This window comes from Micromys minutus (assembly GCF_963924665.1).
Source record: "Micromys minutus genome assembly, chromosome: 28".
NCBI lineage: Eukaryota > Metazoa > Chordata > Mammalia > Rodentia > Muridae > Micromys > Micromys minutus.
In genome coordinates, this window is record NC_137963.1 from 19,092,095 (window position 1) to 19,117,909 (window position 25,815).

The 25,815-nt window shown below is 44.2% G+C and overlaps 1 protein-coding gene across 2 annotated transcripts in view; it reads right to left on the reverse strand.

The window, feature by feature from the left end:
- The window catches only part of PALM2AKAP2 (PALM2 and AKAP2 fusion), a gene marked incomplete at both ends in the record, with an annotated part of 298,468 nt that overhangs the window by 146,694 nt on the left and 125,959 nt on the right, over positions 1–25,815 (reverse strand). The window contains one exon of one of the 2 annotated variants that reach the window (XM_080940226.1): positions 16,064–16,800. The exons of the other annotated variant lie outside the window; for it this stretch is intronic. Coding sequence (XP_080796352.1) covers positions 16,064–16,800 — 737 coding nt within the window. Of the gene's footprint in view, positions 1–16,063; positions 16,801–25,815 lie in introns of those variants that run through there. 2 annotated transcript variants of the gene reach the window in all.

Consider the following 25,815-nt stretch of genomic DNA (forward strand, 5'->3'; position numbering starts at 1 on the left):
CCAGAGGCAGAACAAGCCAGGAATGCATTCTTTTGGCCTAGACCACCAGGTGTGGGGGTGTGGAGCCTTTGTTCCTTTAGTCTGTAATAGTTTTGGCCTGTCAGTCTTCCCATTTCTAGATATCAGCTGGAATGTCTCATCTTAAGTAAGTCCTTCTCAAGGGTGCCTGGATGTTCCCTCAAGAATATCTATGTACATAAACATGTTAGCTCTCACAGGCTGTCCACAGAGCAAGAAACGAGCTCAACCTGGTTGGTAGGAGGATAGGTAGATAAAAGCCAGCATTCCTTGGGAACCTGTGAAGCCAATTCCCCTCTACCAAAAGGAGCCATTTCCCCTACCTCTGGCAGAAGCCACAAATGGTTACTTAGGGCGCCTATCAGTATAGTAAAGCTGGTCTCCACTCCCCCAATATCACAAGTAGCTGTTGTACATTCCTGGGCCTTCTCTCACTGTGCTCTAGTTTCCATCCCTCCTTTAATCTGCTGTCTGCACTGTTCCCTCCCCTACTCCCCCCCTTCCCTAGCCCCGGCCATGTCCAGACTGTCTCTCCTTGCTCTGGCTTTTCCCCTGCGGATATTTTCTGTTTTGTTCACAGTAAAGAGCGCTACCCCAAGAATGGGGCCTTTATGCCAGCAGTTTCTTTCCTGTACCTCTTCAGATACATCATTTGTCTGTGCACAGTTATGCTGTGTCCGTGCTCTAGGTTCCTGAGGTGGGCAGGGAACTGTCAGGCCAGAGGTCTTTGTATCTGACAGCATTATAGTGGCTTTCTGTCACTGTCTTCTCTGAGATTATGTGTCACTGCTGATGCCAAGGTCTACAGAACTGAAACCACAACCTGAGCTAGGATACACCATGAAAAGCAGAGGACTGTGCAAAGCCATTGACAGACAGACCCATGGCTCAAGCTGCAGATGTAGCAGAGGATGGCCTTGTTGGGCATCAGTGGGAGGAGAAATACTTGGTCCTGTTAAAGCTCGGTGCCCTAGTGTAGGGGAATGTCAGGGTGGAAGGAGGAAGAGGGTGGGTGGGTGGGTAGAGATCACCCTCATAGAAGCAGGGGGAGAGGGAGGGGATGGGGGTTTATGGAGGGGAAACCTGAAAAGGAGATAACATTTGAAATGTAAATAAAATATATCAAATATATCCAATAAAAAATTAGAGAGAGAGAGAAAGAGAGAGAGAGAGAGAGAGAGAGAGAGAGAGAGAGAGAGAGATCCTAAGATAGACAATTGATGGCTAGCTAGCTTATGCTATGCCTGAGAAGATAGCCTTTCTGGTTCCCAGCAGACTACTGGAAATAAAGAAGCAAAGGAAATGGCTTCTTTGTCAGCCCTCACAATCACATGAGATTCCCGAGGGCTCCCTCCCTAATTTCTTTGTGCTGATTGTGAGGCTGGGAGCCAGTTAGGACTGGTAGATGCTGAAGAAGATGCAATGTGACTATTCTCACGCCCATGAAAAATGAAATCAGACCTCTCGACTAGCCAGAAGAGCAGGGACTTTTGTCTTGGAAAATTCCTGCCTCCCTCCTTCTGCTGTTTGAAGTCCCCAGGGAAAGCCCCTGAGAGTTGTGGTTGCTTCAGTTTAGGCTGTAACCAGGAAAAGAGAAAGTTGCATCAAATGAGACAATGTAATACACCAGCCCACATCAATTTTTATTTTCTCTTCAATCCCTGGTTTTAGTTTCTATTTACTGCAAGCTGAGAGGTTTTCCCTGACTACCAGGCCTCCCACTGCCACTGATCCTGCAAGGGACTGAGGCTGCAGGCCAGGCCAGGCCCTTCCTGCCCTGGTGTCCTCCAAACAAGCCAGAAGCCAAAGCTTTGTGGATTCTGATGGTGACTGTACTTTTCATCCCTTTCCCCCTAGAGAAGTGCCTGAGTGCTCTGGGCAGGTTTGCAGTTTCAGGTTTCTTGTCAGACTCCATATTATGAGCCCTAAAATCTTTATTACTGACCGGTCTTTCATCCATCCATCCATCCATCCACCCATCCATCCATCCATCCACCCATTCATCTACCCATCCACCCACCCACCCATCCATCATCCACCCATTCATCCATCCACCCATCTATCCATCCACCCACCCATCCACCCACCCACCCATCCATCCATCCATCCATCCATCCATCCATCCATTCATCTATCCATCCATCCATCCACCCATCCATCCACCCATCCATCCATCCATCCATCCACCCATCCATCCACCCATCCATCTACCCATCCATCATCCACCCATCCATCCATCCACCCATCTATCCATCCACCCACCCATCCACCCATCCATCCATCCATCCATCCATCCACCCACCCACCCACCCACCCACCCACCCACCCATCAATCCATCCATCCATTCATCCATCCACCCATCCATCCATCCACCCATCCATCCATCCACCCATCCATCCATCCACCCATCCATCCATCCATCCATCCATCCATTCATCCATCCATCCATCCACCCACCCATTCATCCATCCACCCACCCACCCACCTATCCATCCATCCATCCATCCATTCACCCACCCACCCACTCTCGCAGCTCATGTTTATTGGACCCATTTTGTGTATCAAGCATTGTGCTGGGCACAGGGCTTTCTGCAGAGAAAGAGGTGCGACCCTGTAGTCAAAAAGTCCATCTTGTCTAGTAGGGACCATCAGGACCCAGATATTCAGAGGCTCTCCAGCCTATTGAAGTGGAGACCCACTTGGCTTCTGTGACATCTCAAGCCACACACTTAAATATAACTGTAGCAGAAGAGTCCACAGCTTTTTGTTTCTGTTACAGCTTTCTTAAGGGACTAGAAGACTCATAATATTATATTATATATAATATTCTAATATATTATATATAACATTACATTATATATAATATATTAATATATATTAATATTATATATATACACTTCTTCCTTCAGTAAGATGTCCAGTTGCTTTACCCTGGCCTGAGGGTGTCCTTAGGGACTGACTGCCTCATAGCATGAAGAAGAGACAGAAAGATTCGGTGAGAGGCTAGATTAGGCCTCCAGTGTGGCTTTCTCCCTGGAAACCTTCTCTTGAGCCACAAACAGCCCCTTGCCACAAGAGGATGCTGTGGGTAAGGAGGTAAGAGTTGTAGCTGACAGCCCCAGCTGAGGCTCCACGGGACAGCCAGCACCATCTATGAGTAATGAAGAGTAGTGAAGCCTTTGCGTTGTTTACAGTCTCGACTACTGTCTGTCCATCTTGGGAACGACCCCGAGCGTGACCTGTAGAGAGACCATGAGTGAATCCCGAACAGTGATGGTGACAAGCAGAAGAAGGACTCGGCACCCACGAGGCATTCCCAGGACCCACGTGGCAGCTCCAGGACGCCTCAGTTCCAGGGCACAGTCCACTGTGGAGGGAAGCCAGTGTGATCAGAGCTCCAAGCAGTGGGAAGAGCAATACATGGTCATGTTCTGATGGCTGTCTCCATTTATGTGACCGAGAATCCTCTGCTCAGGGAATGGTCCTGCCCATAGTCAATGTCACTCTTGCTACATCAGTAATGTCATCCCGTACATGACCCGAGAGGCCTAGTTCTCAGGCAACTCTAGATTCAGTCAGGCTTGACAGACACTGTGCTAAGTTCTTTTCAAATATGACCCATTGCACTTTCCTGGCAGCCTAATGAGAGGTACTATCATGCCTTATATTAAGAACGAAGAAACCGAGGACAGACCCACCTAAGTTCTTGCAAGTTCATAAGCAATAGTGGTGGTGTCTCTGTGAGGGACCTGTCTCCAGGCTTAAGCTGTCCTACATTCAAGCTGGACAATGTCCCACTGTGCAGACATAACATATTTTGTTATAACTATCTGTTGATAAATAATTGAGGGGTTTTTGCCACCTTTTGACTATTTGGAAGAATACTGAAATGAATAAAATATACAAGTAATCTATTCAAATTCCTGCTTTCAATGATATTATTGTTGTTGCTGCTTTTGTTACTGTTGTTTTGAGAGGGGTCTCTGTAGTTCAGTTAGCATTCAACAAATGCCTGCCTCCTGGACATGTGGGTCCCATCTGGTTAGGTCTGAGTCTTCAAGAGAAGGTAAAGCTATGGGAATGATTGGTAACTGGTGCAAAGGAAAACCAAACTGAATCGAGACGCTTGTGTAAGTCCACGCAGTGCGTCCCGTATCTGCTCTTGAATTTGCAGGTTGTTACTTATTCTCAGAGGAATAACCTCATCACCCACAGCCTGGCCTGAAGCCGCATCCTCAGTCCCTTCAGAGTCTTTGCACCCAACCCTATCAGACTATTGAAGATAGTCCAAGCCCAGACGGAAGTCCCTCCTCCTGTCTGGAAGGTTGTCCCATGAATGTGTCACCACACCCTGCTGAAAATATTCTTAACAGTAGCACAGCGATGTAGGCACCGTTTCCATTTTACAGACGAGAAACAGGCTTGGTGAACTGAAATCAATTACCCGAGGGTAATCCACTGGCTGATGGCATGCTTTGGATTTTATCTTGAAAGCTTAAGGCCACACCTTCCCTTTACTGGGAGAGCAGGAAGGACTAGAACCCGGGATATTTCTGCCTAGCCTGGACATTTCTCGGTGTTGTTCCCAGTACCAGACACCAGGTATACCAGGCAGACTTAGCTTAATAAGCTTAATAAATTAATATCACAATAGATAGTATACTATATAGTAAATGACTCAGGCTGCCCCCCACACCAGTTAAACCAGGAATGTTGGGATGGGGCCTTCATTATCATCGATTTTCAAAAGGTCTTTCTCTTTTTGTCACATCAAAAGCAAAAAAAAAAAAAAAAAAAAAAAAAAATATGATCAAAAACATAGAGTTCCAGGGCATGGTGCTTCCTGGGAGAATTCTCCAGTTCTTTAAAGTGATCACCCTGTAAATGATGCTCCCTGAGAGCCAAGGGCATTGTGTGGATTTGGATTTGGAGGCAGGACCTTTAAGATGTCACTGATTAGGAGGGAAGATGGATTAAGTCTTTTCTCAAAGGGGTGAGTTCTTGTTATCCAAGAACTATATTAATTGGGGGGGGGGGGGGGAAGGGAGGGAGAGAGGGAGGGAGGGAGGGTGGGCTGTTATCCAGGGAGAGGATGCTCACCTAACTTGTCTCTCTGGATAGAAAGTGAACTTGTCCTTTTGTCTCCCGCCATATTATGACAGCATTTGTTCTGGAAGCTATGGAATTTCTAGCTTCCAGACTGTCAGCTAAATATCTTTCTGTGCTTTGCAAATGATCCAGTCTTGGGTATTTGGTTATAGCCATAGAAAGTGAACTAAGATAGGAGAGGCTGGGTCTCAGGCAGAAAATGGGCTCATTTAATATAGAGGGGAGGGGGAGAGGGGAGAGGGGAGAAGGGGAGAGGGGAGAAGGGGAGAGGGGAGAAGGGGAAAGAGGGGAGAAGGGGAAAGAGGGGAAAGGGAGCCAAGTAAGAAGGGCTGCTTTTCCCGCCCAGTTCCTCCTCTTCCTTTATGATCAGCCAGGTCACAGTGCACACTCTACAAGAGTTCTCTGAGCTTGCACCAGGGAGAAGACATCTAGAATCTGAAGGCAGACATGCTTTGCTGTGAAACCATGGGCCCCAGAGGCCCTACCGGCTTGCTTTCTTCCCACCCTCCCTGAAAACTCACATCTGGCCATCCATTTGATTCAAGTAACACAGCAGGGGCCAATCAAATCGGATTCTGTGGCTAAAAGAGTGCTTATTCCCAAGCCGGCTCCGTGGCCGAACAGATGTTACTATTTGCTTCAATCGTCCACATCTGGCGGGACCGTCTGAGCACGCTGCTGACACTCTCGGCTTTTGTGTTAAGTAAGGACCAACGTGACTGACAGACACCTGGCTCAGCGGCCAGAATGTGAGGTCACTCTCAGCTGTGCCAGAATCTCAGCTGCCCCTGCTCTTACTGTCGCTTTGAGCAAGTCATTTGGTATTTCTCAGTCTGACCTTTAAAATGTGGAATTGAGACTTGACTTTTTAAAGGTCCAAGCAGGCGAGAAGTATCCCCTTGGATTTTAGGGAGGAAGCTGGCGTTATGAAACACCGAGGAAAGTGGACTTCTTGATTCTTGAACAATAGTTCCGTGGCTGAAACTATGGTTCAGCAGGTAAAGGGGCCTGTAGCTAAGCCCAAGGACCCAAGTTCAATCCCCAAGACCTAAGTGGGAGGAGAAAACTGTGTACCCACCCCTAAACAAACAAACAAACATAATAAAACATCCACAAAGAGTGCCTCACGTTTTCAGTCCCTCAGGAGGTGGCTATGAAAAAGAAAATTAGATATATTATCATCCCTTTTACATTTGAGTAGCCTTTGGTTAAAACAAGCCCTGGATCATGTCACATTTTTGATGGCAAGCCTCGGAGGGCAAAGGTCAGTGTTCTTCACAATTCTCTAAGCTGCTAGCCTTTGATGCTGATTCTTACGGGCAGTAAGCCCCTTATGCGAGCATTAAGGCATATCACATTAAGGAATATCGCTGCCTTGCAAATACCAGACCTAAGAAATACAATAAAGGAGTACAAAGTAAAAGCAGACAAGCAGTTACATTTAAACTCCAATGCAGATGAACTTTGCCTCAGGACTTCTAAGGATTAGGTGAGAGTAACTTGATGTCTGTCACCTTGTTTCACTTTAGGTAGGGAAGGGCTGCAGAGACACCTCCCAGCCTACAGAGGGCACTGTGACCACAGACCGTTTTCTTGAGTATTTAAAGGTCCGAACAACTGGTGCCATTTTCTCTTGTCTTGAAAGAGTGACCCTGTTTTCACAGTCTTTCTGCATCCAATTCCATGATAATCTTTACTCGCTTCCATGACAGAGAGCTTTCTGTTGTATGAAGTAGCGGGCTGGATATGGCATTTGTCCCCTGGACCTCCCTATCAGTATTTTGCTCTGCTATGGGGGGAGAGTCCTTACTATCCCCTTAACAGCAGTGAAATTAGCCTCACAGGGTTTATGGATTAACGATCATCCCACTCTGCCAAGGGGAATTCATCCCCCTCACTCCCCACCCCCATTAACCTTGAGGGTGCTAGTTTTTTTATCTGAAGTTCCCCTGTTTCGGTTAGACTTCGATAGTAAACATTTGCCCCTGATAGTGGGAAACTCCCAGAATAGAAAAGCTAAGTTGTCCTATTTGGAATTCCTTATGTTCAACATTATTGACAACAGCGACAATTTCCAGACAATTCACATAGAGCAAAAGCAGTCACAGACTTGAAGGAGAGCCAAGCAGCTTCCCCTTGGGGCTAACCCTGAACCACAATCGAGCAGCTTAGATTCCTTGTGCTGGGGAGGAGCAGAGAGAGCCACTGCTGGGCGGGGGAGTGCAGGCACTTATCACAAGCAAATTAATAACTGTCATCAGCTCCTGACTTACACGTGCTCTTCATGAGTCTAAGTTCCCTCTTTGCAACCATGGGTGGAGGTTAGCTCTCAGCATTTCTTACAGCTCTATATCCCCCCAGCTCCCCCTCAGCCCCCCCACATCCCCAACCCCCACCCCCGCATAGAAATGCCCTGGAGCTATGGCTCATGTATTATAAAGCACTGTCGTGGCTGTGGACCAAGCCAACACGTTCCACATTATAATATTCTTATCACTAAGAAAATTATGTTAAAAAAAAGAAAGAAAGAAAGAAAGCCTTGTTACCTACAGTATGGCCTGGGTCAGACAAAAGGGGAGTCTACAAACACTTGGGCTAAATGTGTAGATACATGGGAACCAGGCGGTTGCTACATCTCTAGTGTGGTTGATAGGGACAAGATGGCTGAAACTCTTATCTGTTCCCATCTGGCAACTGGAAAGTCTACAAGATGCCATTTATATAATGGAAACCTTTCATTACTTTCCAAGCATAAAGACATCCCCCTCAAATCTACCTCGAGACCCAAACAGATACACACTCCAACTAATTTAATCTATTCCACGTCCTCCAAGGATGATTCTCTGAGACATAGCCATGGGTGATGTCATATTATTCTTTATTAATTCTTTCATGCCAGATTTAATTTGTTTGGTGTTGAGTACCTACTGTGTGACAGGTAGGTCACAAGATGACAAACTCTAAGTCAATAGGCTTAAATCTGCTTTGTCAATCAACTTATTAAAATCCAGCCACACTCTCTTGTTTGTATGTTGTAAAGAGCTGAGGTAAGTAATTATGACAAGGACCATTTGGTTCACAAAACCAAAAAGTATTTTCTATCTGGTGACAAATAAACAAGTCCACCTGTTCTGTCCTAGGTAAAGTCAATCCCCAGTGGGGAACAAGAGAGACAAATAACTGTGTCTCTGGGAGCCTCTGTAGTGAGCATACTGAATAAAAACGGATAACATAAAGGAAACCCAGAGTTTACTCATAACCGCCTGAGCTACTGCTGGGATTTGCAAGAAAAAGAGAAAACAAAACCCACAAGACAAGTGTAGAAAGAGATTGCAAAAAAGAAGCCAGACAGAGCAATGCTAAGAGATTTGATCAGTTAGTATGGAAACCCACTAAGACAGGCAGCGTACAAGGGGCACCCAATCCTGTGAGCCATATAATCCACGGACCAGAATCGCCTGGAACACTCTTTAGATTGATTATTGATGGTCTCACCTGGGACTCTGTGTTCCAGAGGAAGGACTGGCACGCCCAGGTGATTCTGGAGGAATGCACGGTACGGGAGATACTGGATTCCTGTTAGGTTGTAGGGAGGGGCAGGTGAGAAGCGGAAAGAATCAGGGCACAGACTCACAGCAGTAGATGCAGTGAAAAGGCAGTTTATTGTCTATTAATACTGGTACAGAGGAACAGAGAGAAGCTACTCATACAGCATCGGATGCCACTGGCAGTGATTTTTTTTAAAAGTTGGTGTTTGTTTTGTTTTCATCTGAAGAAACAGAACAGTCAAAGTACACTTGAGGTTACAAAGTACAGCAGCTAGCCCAGCAAGTCTAATTCAGAGTAAGCAAAACAGGCTCCCAGCCCCCCACCCCACTCACCAACCACAAATGGATGTATTTACAGAGGTGCTTCTCACTCCGAGTGAGCTGGAAAGCTGAAAATCCTATCAACAACTACATTCAACTGAAAAGCTGCATCAGACACAACATTTTCTGGAACCCTTGTTAAGAATTTTTTTTTTTTTTTTTTTTGTCTCTCTTAAGCCAGGAGTTTGAAAGGAAGAAAAAATATTCCAGAACCCTGCAAAAGACAGAACATTCTTTCCACTTGTCACAATAGCATATCGTGGGATTCAGTGGAGCTACACCCAGAACGGCTCAGATCAGACAGTGCCTGGTGACTTCTGACCTCTTTATATAGAGAGACCTGTCACTGCAAGCCCAGTAATGCTGCCCTGCCCACCCAATTGGGAAGCCAGGAGGTTTCCTTGGTAACAAGAGTAACTGGCTCTCCCTCAGCACCTTCAGGCGATTGCATAGTTCTTTTCGCTTTTTGCAGCTGTCTCCTTGGCAGCGAGGCTCACACGTGGGCTTGAATTGGGCTTGTTGGAGAATGGGAGGGTGGGGTTGGGGGGCAATGGGTGGATTCTGGTGATGGCAATTTTAAAATAATCTTTGTTTGAGAACTATGAGGACTATTTTTATTGAAATAGAAAAAAAAAATGTTTATGACCTTGCCTTGCTGGGTAAGGATGTGGTCTCTTGGGGGCAGGGAAGGATGCTGTCTGGGAAGAGAGCTAAACAGCAATGGGGTGAAGACTTGGAGGTTTGACCCGTTCTGTCAACTGGATACAGGGGTGGGTAGGGATAACGAGTGTGGCGAATGGGGATTCATAGATACGGCATAAACTTGGGTAAAAGACGACTCAAGAACTACAAATTTACAGTCCCACATATGGATGCAGATAAAATTCTGTTTCTACCAACCTCTGAATTCACAATGCAACCTTCGCAAGGATGGAAGTGAGTTTGGCATTGTTTCAATTCCTGTTCAGAGTATAGATCAGGCGCGTCCAACCTGCAGCTCATATACTGAACCCATCCCAGATGGTGAGTGCCCACAGTGTTTTACAGGACATCATACTACAATGTCAGAAGGTTGGACACCCCTGGCTGTGTAAATGGTTATATACGCCGAGCTCATCATTTCATATATGTAGATGTACCACAGGGAATGATCACTTAACCATAAACGCAGCAATCACTTCTTGAGTGTGCTTAAGAGTTGGACTCTGATCGACTAAGTTTCTCTTGCATGGAAAAAAGCCATGTTCTTCCCAAAGACAGTTACAGATTATTGAAGGTGTGGTCCAAAGGGCCATCAAACAAACACAATCTAATTGGCCAAGCACAGAAAGCTTAATCTGACAACATGCATCTGATGGAAACCTCGGATTTTATGCAGAGGCAGTATATAAGGCTGAGTCACGAGATGTGGGTTAGTGCTATAGAAATCACCAGAAAAAAACCATAGAGGGATGGAAACATAACTCAGTTAATCAAGGGCGTTTTCAAACTCAAGCTCTGTAATGCATATAGATCTCACTATAAAAATATTATTCTCTAAAAAAATACATAAATGTAAAATATTCCATTTCTATAGTGACTCCTTACTCTCACCTATACCGTGTGACTCATCTTAGGCTATTAGTAAATACAGGCCCTCAGGGGTGTTCCCATAGACGTCTATCTTCCTTGCTTTTTCAAGCTAGCCCAATTGTGCTTACACCTGTGCTCCTGGACCCAGGTAGGGGACCTAACGAGTTTGCTCACAGTGGGCAGCACTGTTAAGAGGTCACGCACACTCTGTGTACTGCGCCTGGAATGTCAAAGTGATTCTGCAGGCTCAAATGGGCACCAGGAACACATTCAGTTAGTGGAAGGGCAGAATTAAGGCCCAGGCTCTGCCTCCAGTAACCCCTATGCATTCCTGCAAGTGCTGCCGGAAGCTTCTGGGATGGAATTCACAGCTCTGGGTTGGAGTGAGGAAGAGAATGTTGTGTTGACACAGCTTTCGAGTACAACCTCCTATGTTTGTTTGCTTGTTTGTTTAAGACAGGACAGAATGGGAGAACAAGCGTCAAAGCTAAGGCAAGCTATCCAATGGCACATCAGAACCCTTTCTCTACCATTCACTGTGTTGACATCACAAGGCAGATAGTCTGTAAACATATACGCTATGCAGCACATTAACCACGTAAGGAAAGGAAAAGGAAACCACCCTGTATGTCTTTTGTTTTTGGAATTCTGTTCTTTTTAAGTCAGAAGCGGTTGCAGGAGCCTAGGGAGAATTTCATGGTTGGTGAGAGGTGCTTTTATTTTGACTAAAACAAACAAACAAACAAACAAACCAAAAAAAAAATGCAGTTACTTGGGAAGAATAAAAGCCCCAGGTGATCAGTTGGAGGCAGTAGGGAAGAAATGACCACTCACACCTCAGCCTGTAGAAACTTAGAAACAGTCACAATATGTAAAAAAGTCATGAACATCAGGAAACTTTTTGTTCCCCTGCCTGGTAAGAGAAGACAGTGAAAATTACTGTTATTATCATGATCACCATCGTTATTATTGTTACAAAAGTTAAGGCTGTCCAGATCTGTGATGGACAAAGTCGTGGTCCCTCTGTTACCCATGTTCACATTAACAGCTAGGTCTTTGGGTGGCAGTTCTGACCCTCTGGTTCTAAGCTGGGATGGGGAAGGGAAGCTGAGGCCGAGAGTTATGTAAAAACGTCGGGGGAACTGGTCAGAGGATCCCCAGTGAAGTTGTTTTCTAAAAATTTCAGGATATCGACTTTACGTCTCTCTCCATGTAAACAATCAGCATTTGGGATTTCAGTGAAGTGGATTTAAGAAGTTTGCTGAAGCCTTTTTTTTAGTCTTCTAATGAGGGATTTTAGCTTTTCCCCTAGACTCTGCAGGCAGGTTTTCCTGGCAAGTCCTAAAAAAGGTTAGTCTGTGCTGGTGAAACGGCAGCAAGACCTAAGACCCCGTTCATCTCATTAGTTTGAGCAGTTTTATACAACAACTCCAAAGCCCTGCAGTGTTTTGCTGACCCAGCAGAACAACGAACACTTTCCTGGGCTGACCTAATCAATACACCTTGATTAAGAGACCAACTGCATATTTATAAAGGGTTTGAAACCCGTCTCTTTAAGATGCCAGGAATTTACAGGATCAGTTATAAATGTTACAAAAATACAATATGGAACTGTTCGCGTTGAAACGGTTTGAACTGTAAGCTGACACTGCAGGGCGTGGGGTGCGTCTGCCAGGGAGGGGCAAGCTTCCTGTGCTTCCCAGACGTGAAAAAAGTCACCCACTTAGTGGGTTTTAAGTAAGAACAACACCAACCAACAATGTCCCCAGTGCCTGTTCTGTCTGCCTCCATCTGTCTTTCAAATGAATGGGCAAGCATTGCAGTGTCACCCCCCCCCCCCCGCCTCCTTGCTCACGGCTCCAGATACCCATTGGCTCTGACGGGAAGTGGCTTACAGTTTTCTAGAGTGTTCTGTGTGGTTCCTGAAGGAAAATGCTCCTGAACGTGAGGGAGTTTGGCCCCAGAGTGCTTCCCCGTAACCCTGGGAAGCTCTCCATATGCTTTTTGCCTTCACACAAAACCTGACTACAGAAGGGGAGGTTTTGGCCCTCTCCTCAACTCTGTCAGTGATCACTGGAATCACCGCACAGCCAGTCATCTTAGAAGCCATTTGGATTTTGTTGTTACATAAGGAAAAGAATACATTTATGGTAAAAGGTTAAGAAAGAATCCCCTAAGTGTAGGCTTACTGCGTGCTAAAAGAAAAAATATATCAAGAATACTCAAGATTCTTTAGATATGTAGGGCTAGACCTGGCCATTGTAACTGTCAAAACAAAACAAAACAAAACAAAACAACAACAACAACAACAAAACCCAAATTAAATACTATTGAAATGAAAATATTCATTTTCTTCTATTCTCTTTTATTTAAAAGAGAATATATATACATATGATATATATACACATATGATATATATATTTATATATATCATATGTGTTTGTAGCTGGTTAACCTGGATTCTATATATAGACCAGGCTGGCCTTGGACTAACAGGGATTTGCTTACGTCTTCCTCCCTAATGCTGGGATGAAAAGTGTGTTCCACCATGGTGGGTGGAAATGAATTATATTTCAAAAACAGCCCAATTAACATTAGCTCAAAACAAGATTGTGATTTTGCAACTTCATCATGGATTTTTTTTTTCTCTGCTTCTGTCTGATTATGGTCACCCAGCCAAGTGCCTTGCTTTTAGAGGGGTGATACCACAAATTAAAGCAAGAAAGACACAGAGAGTGAGAGAGACAGAGAGACAGAGACAGAGAGACAGACAGAGACACAGAGAGAGACAGAGACACACAGAGAGGAAGAGAGACAGAGAGAGGGGTGGGAGAGCGAAAGAGCAAGAACAAGATGGTTAATAGCACGGGAAGGACAGAGTCGCACCAGGACCCTGCTTACATTTTCATCCTTAGGACCATAACTTGATGCTGCTGGTGAGTTGATCAAGCTCATTTCATAAAAAGCATCTGCTGAACCTGAGTCCCCCACAGAGACTGGAAAAGTATGTGAACATTGGCCATACTCAAACATACTTTCATTTACTGTATCCACCAATGATTTTCCTAAGGGCACTGAGTCCTAACTTCAATTAAACGATATTCTTTAATAACAAAAGTGTAGAGCAAATCCTCACTAACTCAGAGTTTAGTTACTTGCTCATAATAATGACCGATAGATTGGGGTGGGGTGGGTGGTTCTCCTTGGTCCTTGAGGTTAGCAGAGTGGTATGAACAGGTTATTGTCTTCATAGAAAAGTAGTTCTCAGAAGGAAGGACAGGGGTGATGGCCCAGGGGCTCTGAGCTCAGCTGTCTACCCCCTCCCTGTGCTTTTGGAATCTCACACTGAACAGTCCAAATCCCCACGAGAATAGAAGAGACAGGCGAAGTAAACTTTTAGATTCTGTATTTCCCAAATGACTTCTTAAGATGATAGATTGTCTAAACCCATGAGAACCAGTTTCTCCTTCTGGGCTTGTGTGCTATTTAACCACGGAGGTTGAGGGCAGTGTGGGCTATTGGCACTGGAGCCCAGTTCCCAGATAACAAAGCCACTGTGATCTACCACCAGCTACTTTTGCGAAGCCCAGATCTGTCTCTGGCGATAATTCCCAGATATGTGGGAAACTTTGATCACTCCTTTGATATTCCTTTCTTTAATTCTTTTCTTGTTTACATATTAAGGATTAAAAATGACTCGTGCTGTGCTCAATAAAAATGAAACTACTTCAGAAAAGAAGAACAGAAAGAAAAATGTCATTTCCCTCTAATCATAATAAATATATCGCCAAGCCAAGAAACAAACAAAATAGCAGATTTATCCTCAAATGAGTTAAATGGGACAAATTAATTGACCCTGTGCTGCTATTCCCCAGGCTTCCTTATTATTATTATTTTTTTCTGAGCTACTTCCAAGATATGTTAAGACATGATGTGGTAGCTATGTGGTTCTCCCATGAGAACATACATGATTCTGTTACTGATTTGTATGAAACTATGGTGTCTGGGTAATTGAAGTTATCTCATTAAGATCATTTGCCGCAGCCCCCACTTCCCCTTGCTCCTGTGTTGGGTTCTTTTTCTAAATCCCTTCCTTTTGCTCTCACCAAGCACATGGCTGTCCAGTTTGGGGCAGAGCTAACTATGGATTTCAAGGGCTGTTTATCAAGTTCGAAGTTAAAAAAACAAAATTCCTCAACATTCTACAATTCCCAGAAATGAAGAAATGATGCTTTAAGAAGCCCGGGAATGTGCCTCTTAGTTAGACTATGTGGTAGAATTCAAGGTCTTCATCTTTCATCATTTTTCACAATTTTCATTGAAAAGTTTTTTTTTGTTTTTTGTTTTTGTTTTTTTTTTTTTCTTTTTGAATGAAGAGACCTATAGCAGTTACCCGAAACATCCTCTCACCCATGGGGGCATTAAATTAAAAAAAATAAAAAAGCACAAATGTAAGACTAATCAACTGGGCACAGGAGATAGACAGTTAATGCATACAGCACCATCCTTGATACAGTGGGGGCATTATGACAGCCACACACCCCCCAATTTCAGAAAGACTGTTTTAAGGAATATGGTCACTGCAGAGAGACTTCTCAAAAAGCGATCCCCCTCTTTGAAAATAGATGAGTTCTATCAGAAAATATCCATGAAAGAAAACAATAAGAAACTTTACATTTTGGGGGAGCATTGAGACAAGGCTTGTGGGCTGGCGAGCGCGAACAATAGTGGCCTGGGGTCCTTAGAAAATCCCGTATGAAGGGTTCATTGAATAAGCCATAGAAAGAGAGAGCAGCTGACCGCCAGGTGGTGAGTTGGTCCCTACACTTCCGCTGGGACAGGCGCTGGGTTCTTTGCTCTAGTCAACTCCGTTGTGGTTTTAACAGAAGGAAAGAACAATACTGTAATCTGGAAGCTTATGTAAGGCAGCAAAGGAAAAGCGTCATCCTAGAACGGCCAGGTTAAGGTAGGTCCACTTTTGGCTACGGTTACAGCCCACGGCATTTTGCTACGCAAGATATAAAAACAAAGATCCACACGGCAAAGGAGGCAGGTGAGAAGCCAGGGGCATGGCAGTGTGTGTGTGTGTGTGTGTGTGTGTAGATTAGAGAAACACAGCAAAATGAAAACTCCCGGTGCCAATGGGTTGGAGTCCAGTCAAATCAATTAAGGCTACAAGATAACCATCTGCTATGAAGAGTCCACTCCAATCAAGTAGTATCGCACTGATTCAACTCTTGAAGACACAAAGAAAGGTTTAGAGGAAAAAGTGAGTTCTTGGGGGGGGGGGAGAAAATGAAGTACACACATGCACGTTGTTTCCCAAGTGAGGAGAAGGAAAGATGTGAGCGAGAGACCAAAGCAAATCCAACTGCGAGGCAAGGCAGGCGTTCCAGTTCACAGTATGGCGCCGCAGTTAGTGGTACAGTGAGGTCTATTTAAAAGATGGAGAGCACAGAGGCTGCCCGGAAGAAAGGGGAGGAGAAAGAAGTGGTCACATGACAACACAGCATTGACAGCGCTTTTTCTTTTGGGTACCTGGGGCCGGGTCTGTAGCCAGGCTCTCTTCCTTGCCTTCTGGGGATGAGGGTTCTGTGGTGTCTGACAAGGGCCTGCCGGACACCAGCTCAGCCGCATTCCCATCGATCGTGGACACATCTGTCACTGTCTTCTCTCTTAGCGACTTTTCGTCATCTTCATCAATCAGGACTAATTCGGCCTTGATGGTTTCGTCATAGCCTAGCACCTTTTTGGTCTCCTCTTCATCCTCGATGTTTTGGTAGCCCATAAAAATCATGGTGACTGGTTGATCCAAGTTTGCCTCTGGCCCTCCTGTGCTGGGGGGCTGGGCCTGCTGCCCGGGGTTTCCCGAAGACTGATCTTTCCTGGACTTTTGCACCATTTCTAACTTGGCCTCTTTGCAGAGCATGTGTTCCTTGGGATGGCCCAGGCTCCCATCCGCAACAACAGTTCTTTCTGACATGTGTTCTCTGAAGCTCGATTGTCCGGCCTTCTGAATTAACTCTTCCACATCCTTTGCGCTTAATTTGTGGACTCCGTTCTCTACCACAGTGCCTCCTGAGTGCACCTCATACACTACTTTGGTACCATCCTCATAGACTTTGACTCCTCTCTGATGGACCCCCTCTGGGCCAATGGTGGATGCAGAGAGAATCCTGGTCTCTCCAGTTTGTTTGTCTTTCTCCACATTAATTTCCATGGCGTATATAGCTTGAATGAAAACAAGAGAAAGGAAGTGCATGTTACAACAAAAAAAAAGCCAGTGAATGGTTAATTGCCAAACAGACGGGAAAAAAAAGTGGTTTGCGCCCTTTTCCTATTGTAACCACCAAGCATCCTGAGTGTTAGCAGGAGGTGTGCGGTGTGGACAGAGGCGGTTGTGTGTGGTTTTAACACAGCAGCTTAGTGCAGTTGGCAGACAAATGCACACAGTCATCGTATCTCACTGAACTCGGCTCTTTAGAAGACCGGCTGAAAGAAGAGATGTGTATAACAGGGCGGATGAATGGAAAGAGTAGCAGCGTGCAGATGACCTTGGCTGAAATCTGCTTAGGGTTATAGACAATTCCTGTCCCTAAGTTCCAGAACCTTGCAGCTGTCTGCCCAACTCTCATCAAACGTGCTGAGCGTTCTGCAGAGGAATACCCTGCCCTCCAACATGCTACCCCTGGCCATGCTGCAAGGACTACGAGAGCGTCGGTACCCTGCTCTGAGAGTTCTCTAGTCACTCATGGAAGGTTCTTAAAGGCCAGGGAAAGAACATACTGCCTCACTACCCGTAACACAGGAACTGGGGACGATGCTCCCCAAAGCCTCTGTTCTCTCTTATTCGCTCAGTGTTAAGGCTCAGGGTTCTCTCCCTTTATATGTTTCCCCTTCTGTTTTTTTTTTTTGTTTTTTTGTTTTTTTTTTTTTTTTTTTTCTGTTCCACTGCATATGATCACCACCATGAGACTCTCCTTTCCTTTTCCCTAGGTGCACCCAAGGGACCAGACTCTCCAACCATCTCACGTCCTGATGCCAATTTGGTGTTCCTAAGCACCAGCTCTTTTCTATCAGCCTCTTGGGATACCCAACGTTTGTGTCCAGTGGGTTTCAACCTGTGGGTGATTTAATGACCTTTTAACAGAAGGTTATCTAAGACCATACACAGATATTTATATTATGATTCATAACAGTAGCGGAATTACAGTTATGAAGTAGCAACTAAAATAATTTTGCGGTTGGGGGAGGTCACCATAACATGAGGGACTGTATTAAAGGGTCTCAGTGTTAGGAAGATTGAGAACCACAGGAAGGTTGAGAACCATTGGGCCTAGAACTCATACACACTGGGTTCAGCAGCTTCAAAACCATTTCCTTTCCTCTCAACTTTCTCCCTCATCTTGGTGTGACGTGACATCAGCACCACTGTCTATTTGTTTACTCTTGTAAGTCAAAAGCCTCGAATCATGTCTGATCCTCCCTGCCTTTCTGATCTCTTACATCCGGGCACTGAGAGAATCTGCTTCAGGGGTTTCCATCGTTTTCCTCAGCCCCATCTCTTCCACCAGGCCTCAGTCCAGACACCTCAGTTTTTATACTCAAGTCCTTAGTACTACACATATAGACAGAGGGACAAAAAGAGATTGAGGCTTGCTTTCATATGGCCAGGAGGAAGAATGGCTTTCTCTCTCTTTATTTAACGGTTGTGTAAAAAACGTGGACTACCTAAGACCCTATTTCAAAAAGAAGAATCAAAGAAGGTAGGAGACAGAAGGAAAAGGAAATGTAAGAGGAGAAGGAAAAGAAGAGTAGGAAGGAAATTGGGAAAGACAGAAGGGAAGGAGGGAAAGAGAGATGAGAGGGAAGAAGAAAGGGATGGGGAGAGAGAGAGAAGAGAGAGGGAAGGAGGGAGAGAGAGAGAAGAGAGAGGGAAGGAGGGAGAGAGAGAGACAGTCTGCTAACAGACTCCATATGTGATTCAGAGTTTAAAATTTTCATAAGCAGGCCATTTCCTGGGGAAGTCTGCTGAGCCTGTAGCCAGGGCTCCTCTGCCTGGGTTTCCCTTCTCAGAAATCTGCTCCTGTGCTTTCCAGACTCAGTGGCCACAATAAACCTCACATTCTGTCAGGATGCCCTTCCCTGGGGCCTGTGGTCCTTCCTGACCTGCTCTTCCCATTCTCCTCCATTCCTCTAGAATCTCAGGCCACATACATGTCCACAAGGCCGGGCCCTCCCTTTCTTCCTTCCTGAACATCTACAATGTGTTAAGAAGTTTCTGGTTGCCTTTCAGCTGCTGAATCCTATCTCTCCTCCCCTCACAAACAAGCAAATGGCTCAAAGCCACATCTAAGCAGTTTCTGATTTGAAGATCCTTGCCTGCAACATCCTTTACACTTTTCTACACATCCAAATGCGCCAAAGTCATCAATGTCAAGATCAATTGCCCCCTCTCCCAGATGCTTTTTCTGACTCTCCCCCCTCTATATCCTCCCTCTCTTCTTAGGACTCATTGAACACTTTTGACACTTCTCTCAGGATGCTGAACAATTTCTACCCAGAAGTGTGTTTGATTGGTCCAGGTGGCTTTGAACTCCAAGTCTTCCCAAGTGCTGAGACTATATTGAGCAGCAACAATAGTACTTGCAGTGATGATTTATCAGATTCACAGGATATATATATATATATATATATATATATATATATATATATATATATATATATATATATAATTCTTTCCCACCACATTGAGTGATCTGCCATTACTAGCACCTATCCCAGAACTTTTTCTATAAGGTACCAGATATACACATTTGTCAAGCAAATGTGACTAAGTGATCTTCATCAGTCACAAATGCTTTGTATAATTGGACAGCAAAGAAAGTTTCACACACAATTAATGTTTGTAACAGTTTAAGGAATCAGCCATAACATTGTTGCCATTGAATGCATGGTAAGATACAATCTGTTCATGGTTGACAACTGAGCTAAAATGACCCAGAAGAAAACCCTAATGCCTAGATTTTTACAATATCCATTTTGAACATTTTAGTTGCTTGGCATAAAGATAATGAGTTTTCAAGTGACATCATAGAAGGCCAACCAGTATTTGTCATGGAGGTACATGGATTCACATACAAAGACTGTGATATAAAAAAGATACTTATCTCAGTGATTTTCTGTATAGCATGTGATCAGAAAAACAAAATGGGTATTTACAATTTTACATGGACCCTAAATCTTGTTTTTGCAAATATTACAGCTTAATTAAGGAGTCAGATTTGAATTGAAATATTATATCTTACCATTATTAACATAATGATTAACAGTGGTAGGTAGAATATTGAATTATCTCCCAAATGTCCAACGACATGTAAACAAAACAATCTATTAATCTGCTATTGGTACAAAGTATGGAACAAAATATTTCCATGCTGGTATGACAGGATACAGAAAATTAACATGGGGATGCTCAAACATGTCCCTCTGTCCCAGAACATCCTCATAGTTGGTCCATTATCACTCCTTCCCCAGAACTCTGCACCCAACCTCCTTTCAGCTTTGTCTGCTCCTGAAACTAGAGCATGGCCGGAAAAAGAAAGTAGTTCTTTTCTGGGAAGGTGACACAGGGAAAAGAGAAGAATTCAGTGGGGAAGAGGAAAAAGCTGGGTGACATCCAGACAGAGAGCTGGGGAGTGTAGCTAGGACAGTGGGGAGAAAGAGAAGCTGGTGGTGGAATTTGAGAAGTATCACTGTGCAAATTACACAACAGGTAGAAAATCAAACCCCAAACTCCATTTGAAAACTCCATGTGGTGCTCTAGCTAGCCTCAAATTTACTTTTCAAGCTTCACCCTCCAGAATACTGGGACTGCAGGCCTGGACCACCACACTGGTCTCTGAATTCCTTCTTATTTTTTTGTGTGCCATTTAAAGTGTTACGTGTGACATGACACTGGGACAGAACCACTTGTGAACTCAATGTCATTAGGGGTGTATATGCATATTTATAAGTACATATTGTATATGATCAATTCAATGTTTTTAGAATTGAAGACAGAATTTTTAAAGTGTGTTATAACTTAGATATGTTACATCATGAAGTACAATATCCATATGTACTTTTCTTCTATGTAAAAAGTTAGGCTTTAAAAGAAAGCAAGGATTTCAATTAATCACTTTATTAATAAATATTAAATCATAAAATAAAAATAATAAAAATAATATTAATATTTAGTCATTTATTCTAGGTAAAAAGTTAAGCTTTAAAGGGAAGCACAAATTTTAATTAATATTGATTATTTTTTAATCAATCGATTAGTCAACAATTAATTAATTGATTAAAGTTAATCAATTAATTGTAGTTCAATGGGGTTCTAATTTCTGCCTGCATTTGCTCTTCTTTGGTAAAGGGTACCTAGGAGGACCCACTGAGCATCTCTGACTCAATCGGAGGCAATGTTTGAGTCCTACCTGAGGGTAACAAGGAAATGTTAGTTAAACTTCCAAAAAGCTAGACAGGAGGTCAAGAACGTTTAGCTCAGTGTTTTAAATGAGTGAGATCTATGTTTGCTTTGGTTCCTAAGCAGGAACACCCAAACTGAATGAAGTCAGAGACGAGCCAGCAGGATATGAACTTCAGTTTTCATCAGCCGTGTTTGAACCCAAGGCCTTATGCGTGCTCGGCAGATGCCCTGCGCTGGGCTACAGATCAGCCCAAACGATTTTTTTTGAGACAAGGTCTTGCTGTATAGACTATTTTGCCTCAAACTTGCCTATCCTTCTTCTCGGCTTCATGGGATTACAGGTGTGTGCCACCACACTGGGAACCTTTGGTGAGTTTTGTTTGGTTGGTTTAGTTGGTTTTTTTTGCTAGAGCACTCAGGATTGACCTACCTCCTTTTGCACTCCAGACTATTTGGTAACATTTGCACTTCTCTTTTTAACTTTGAGACACAGTCTCATATAGTCTAGGCTGTCCTCAAACTCACTCTGTAGTCCAGAATGACCTTGAACTCCCAAACCTCCTGCCTGTATCTCCTGAGTGTGGGGTGACAGGTGGGTACTACCACACTTGGACCCTTGACATCTTTTTACTTTTATTTTGAGACGTGGTCTCATTCAGTTACTCAGGCTAGCCTTGAACGTTTTGCCCTCAGCCCCCCCAGCTTTGGGGTTACAAGCTTGTGCCACCAAGTCTGACAGCATTTTGTTCTCAATGTATACAAATTTAAAGCATTCTGGGCCAAGAAATTTATATCCAGCGCCTCTCACTTCTAGCATGCCTTCGTCTGTAGCCACAAGAAGGACTTGCAGTTGGCATGACATTCCTTAAGGCTCCGCACATGAAAGGTTTCAGCAGTCTATGCAGAAGTGGGGGGAAATAAGGAAAGTGCTTTCTTGGCCATGAGCTCTCCGAGAACTGGCCGAGAGCCCCGTGGATCTGAAGAAAAGCTTCCCACAACTTCCAGTAAAAGGTGGGTGGAAACAGGAGATTCAAGACAGTTTAATTAAAGTCTCACTGGAAGGCTGCTTAGAGTCTGGAAGTACACTTTCAGCGAACGATACACGTTCAGCTGTTGATTTCCAAACTTTGTACATGGAACATTAGTAGGAGTGGAGCACACAAAATGGTTTTATGATTTCCACTAATTCAACAAGACAGCTGGGCAGTGTGCTTATGAATATGAGCCAATGCAACTTGAATCTTTAAAGGAATATAAACGAGTGGCTATTCTGGGTGTTTTGATTTGGAGACTTCCCTCTTGTCCCCTATACCCAAATGACAGAAACTTTTGTGATGGCCTAGGGCTTTGGAGAGCCCAGAGAGATGGGTCTGAGCACAGATAACGCTTGCTTCTGTTCAGATTCATTCAAGAACTACCCTTGACCTCTGGCAGACAGAAAGTAACCGTGAAGGTGTAAGCTGCCTCCAGCAGAGAGAGCAAGGTCACCTGATGCAGACAAGAGGAAGAACAAGGAGCAGGGTCCTGCCTCAGGATCAGCCCAAGCACACATGCACGACTGTGGCCCAAGGGGATGGAAAATTCCATCATGGCGCAATTCCTTGACTCAGTCTTGAACTCCCAGCTCACATCATTCGCCTCACAGAGGTCACAGAAGAGGGGAGAATGGCAGAGGGCCACGTGCACATAGAAGAATCACATGCCTCCCTGTCATTCATCAGTTTTACCGGAGGCATCTGAAGAGGCAGAAAGCCAGTGGATCTGAACATGTGTCCTGGTCGTACCCATTTCGGGGCCTCGTCATTCCACAGCGTTGGTACAGCCCGGGTGGCTCATGAACCGGTGGCATGCATAGAAGACTAGTCCTAGGCACATACAGTCACTCACAGGGGAGGGTATTGAGGTCCTGCCTGAAGGACCCTCAGAAGCCAGCTTTGTAACTTCAACAGGTAAGTTATACACATGCTTGGCTTACTGAGCACATATACCTATATATGGTCTTAAGCACGTGGTTATAGATACACAGATGTAATTATTTATGCCTTCTCTTGAGTTTGCTCATATAATATTGGCTATCAACAATAAAAACAAGGGAATTAATTTAGAGTAGATTTTCCATGTCATCTCAAAGGTCAATCAATCTCTTACTTCAAAAACCATGAATGAAAAATGTTCTTTGACTCGGTTCTTTTCCCAAGAGATCTTAGTATTCTACAGCACAGTGGGATTTTATAACTTAATAGTTACATGTAAATAGTTACTAGCGAACACGTAAAATAAATGATGGTTTACAATGATTTTTCATAGGTTCCCAATATGAAAAAATGGTCAGCGTTTATACAAAGATGGAAATATTGATATTCTTGATTTATTACATGTTTTATACCTGTCCTGAATTATCACCCTATCTCATAAATTCAATTATTCTGTATCAATTAAAATAACCTAAACACCCATAAATGAATGAGTGAATGAATGAATGAATAAATGAAGTTAACAAATGAGTGGTTCTGATGGGTATCAGGGATAACGATAGTTTCTTATCTCTGGTTTCACTCTTTTTTTTTTTTTTTTTTTTTTTGGTTAACAAAAGCAAGCCAGGCTGAAGAGCTAAAAGGAACACATCATAGATGAGACACAGAGCCCCAGTGAGTCAAGTCAGGAAACCTATGCTGAGCCCTGAGTTATGACTGCTCTGGGTTTGAACACAGAGCCTCAGTTCCCTTCCCTGGTCATGTTACCTCAAGAAGCCTAAGCTTCAGAGAAAATGCTGGAGGTTGGCACTCAAGGTTCTGACGTTTAAAAAGGATAGATGTTAGATCCCGGAGGAGTGTGATACTTGGGATTAACTGTAGATACAGTTGTCAAAGAGTGGAGGCCACCAAGTGCCATATGGAACATCACACTGAAACTATACAGTGGAATCTTATTTTTGTTGTAGCTAAGGTCCCTGGAAGGACTAGCTAATGTTGGATATAAAGTACATTGAGATGATGAAGATGTTGTGTCTCTGTGGACAAGCTAAAAACATGAGCTCTGGGTGTTGAGACAGTCATTGATGACCGGTCATGCCCATAGGTGCTGATTTAATGTTGCCAAGAACCAAGAGATCTCTAATGGTGCATGTAACCTCACTGCCCTGACTTTGATTGCAACCTGTACCATTTTTTTTTTTTTTTTTTTTTGGTAAAACAATGAAAACTAATGCCCGATTCTTCAAAGTTGAGGTAGAAATGAACAGAGGAAGAAAAGTGAGATCGTGAGGAACTGTAATTCCGACCTATAAAGACCCTAACAATAGAGAAGAGTTCTCTCCTTCAAATGGTTAAACCCTTGATTCAAATTGGCTACAGAAACACAATATGTAAACAAAAGTGCTTCTTAGATAAATGAGAAAGGATGCTAGAGTCTTAGTTGTCAAATCATGACCACAGTCCCTTCCCTTCCCGCTGTCACTCTGGAAAACCCCCAGCAGGCAGGGGCAATGTCTGGCCAAGAGGAAATGCTAATTATTGGTCATGTCAGACTGATAAAGACATAGGGATACGCAGCTCCTCATTTTTCTCTTGTGAGTGCAATAAATGTATGTGTAAGTGGGTGCTGGAGAGATGGCTCCGTGGGTAATTTAGTAGCTTTGTAGGCATGGAAACATAAAATTGGATCTCCAGCATTAACATAAAAATGGAGTGTAGAAGTGTGTGCCCCTAACCCTAGTCCTGGGGAGGCTGGGGCAGAAGGATCTCTGGTGGGTTTTGGTCAGCCCGTCCAGCTGAATCAATTACTACCGGTCTGGGAGACACCTGTGTCAAAAGTTAAGACAGAAAGTGATTGAAGAAGACACATGACTTCAACTTCTGGCCTCTACACACATCTACACACACATGTGCGCCCACCGAAACAAAGGCACTCTGAAGGCTCGTCTATGTGAAATGCATGGAAGCAATGGACAGAAGCAGACTATGTGTTTAGTTGGAAGTTTTCAGACACACTGCCTGTCATGGAATTGACCGAGATGCTGAGTGGGGTCATCAAGAAGAACAGTGCCGAGGCTTCACTTTGGATAGGGAGGCTGACACCACAGCTGCGGGATCAGATTTTACCAGAGAATCTTGCTCTATCCCAGAGTAACCTGGAGACCTCTGAGCATTGCACTTTTAAAAGACTGGAGACAGAGTGAGATGTTGGGAAGGGGGCGAGGAGGAGAAGGTGGTGAGAGTTTTGTCAAAACAACCAAGAGATTGTGCTATGTCATAATGTGGTCCTAGGGACAAAATAAGAACCACAAGGTGGAGGATGAGGTAGGAAAGTGCAGTCACTGTAAACATGACAATGGATGTGAACATGCCAGAGACAGCCGGCCAAACATGACACCGGGTAGCCAAGGATGGTGCTTAAATGCAAACATGTAAGTGTGTATGCGAATTTATTTTCTAAAAGGCTCCAGTCACAATATTTCTATCCCGGCCATGATGCATTTGTGGTCTCCTCAAACTGTAAGGGTGCCAGGTTCCAAGAGGAGGTGCATTCTTACTTGTGGCTTCAATTGCACGGGTGTATTACCACTGAGCTTCCCATTTTACATTGCTGGGTTATCAATGCTGTCCCAATTTATTCCTCCCTCCCTCCCCTCCACCCCTCCCTCCCTCCCTCCCTCTCTCCCTTTCTTCAATTTCTCTTTGAGACAGGCTCTCTCTACCTAGTCCTGGCTGTCCTGGACCTCACTCTGTAGACCAGGCTGCCCTCAAACCCACCAGGACCCTTCTGCACTCCACTCAGTC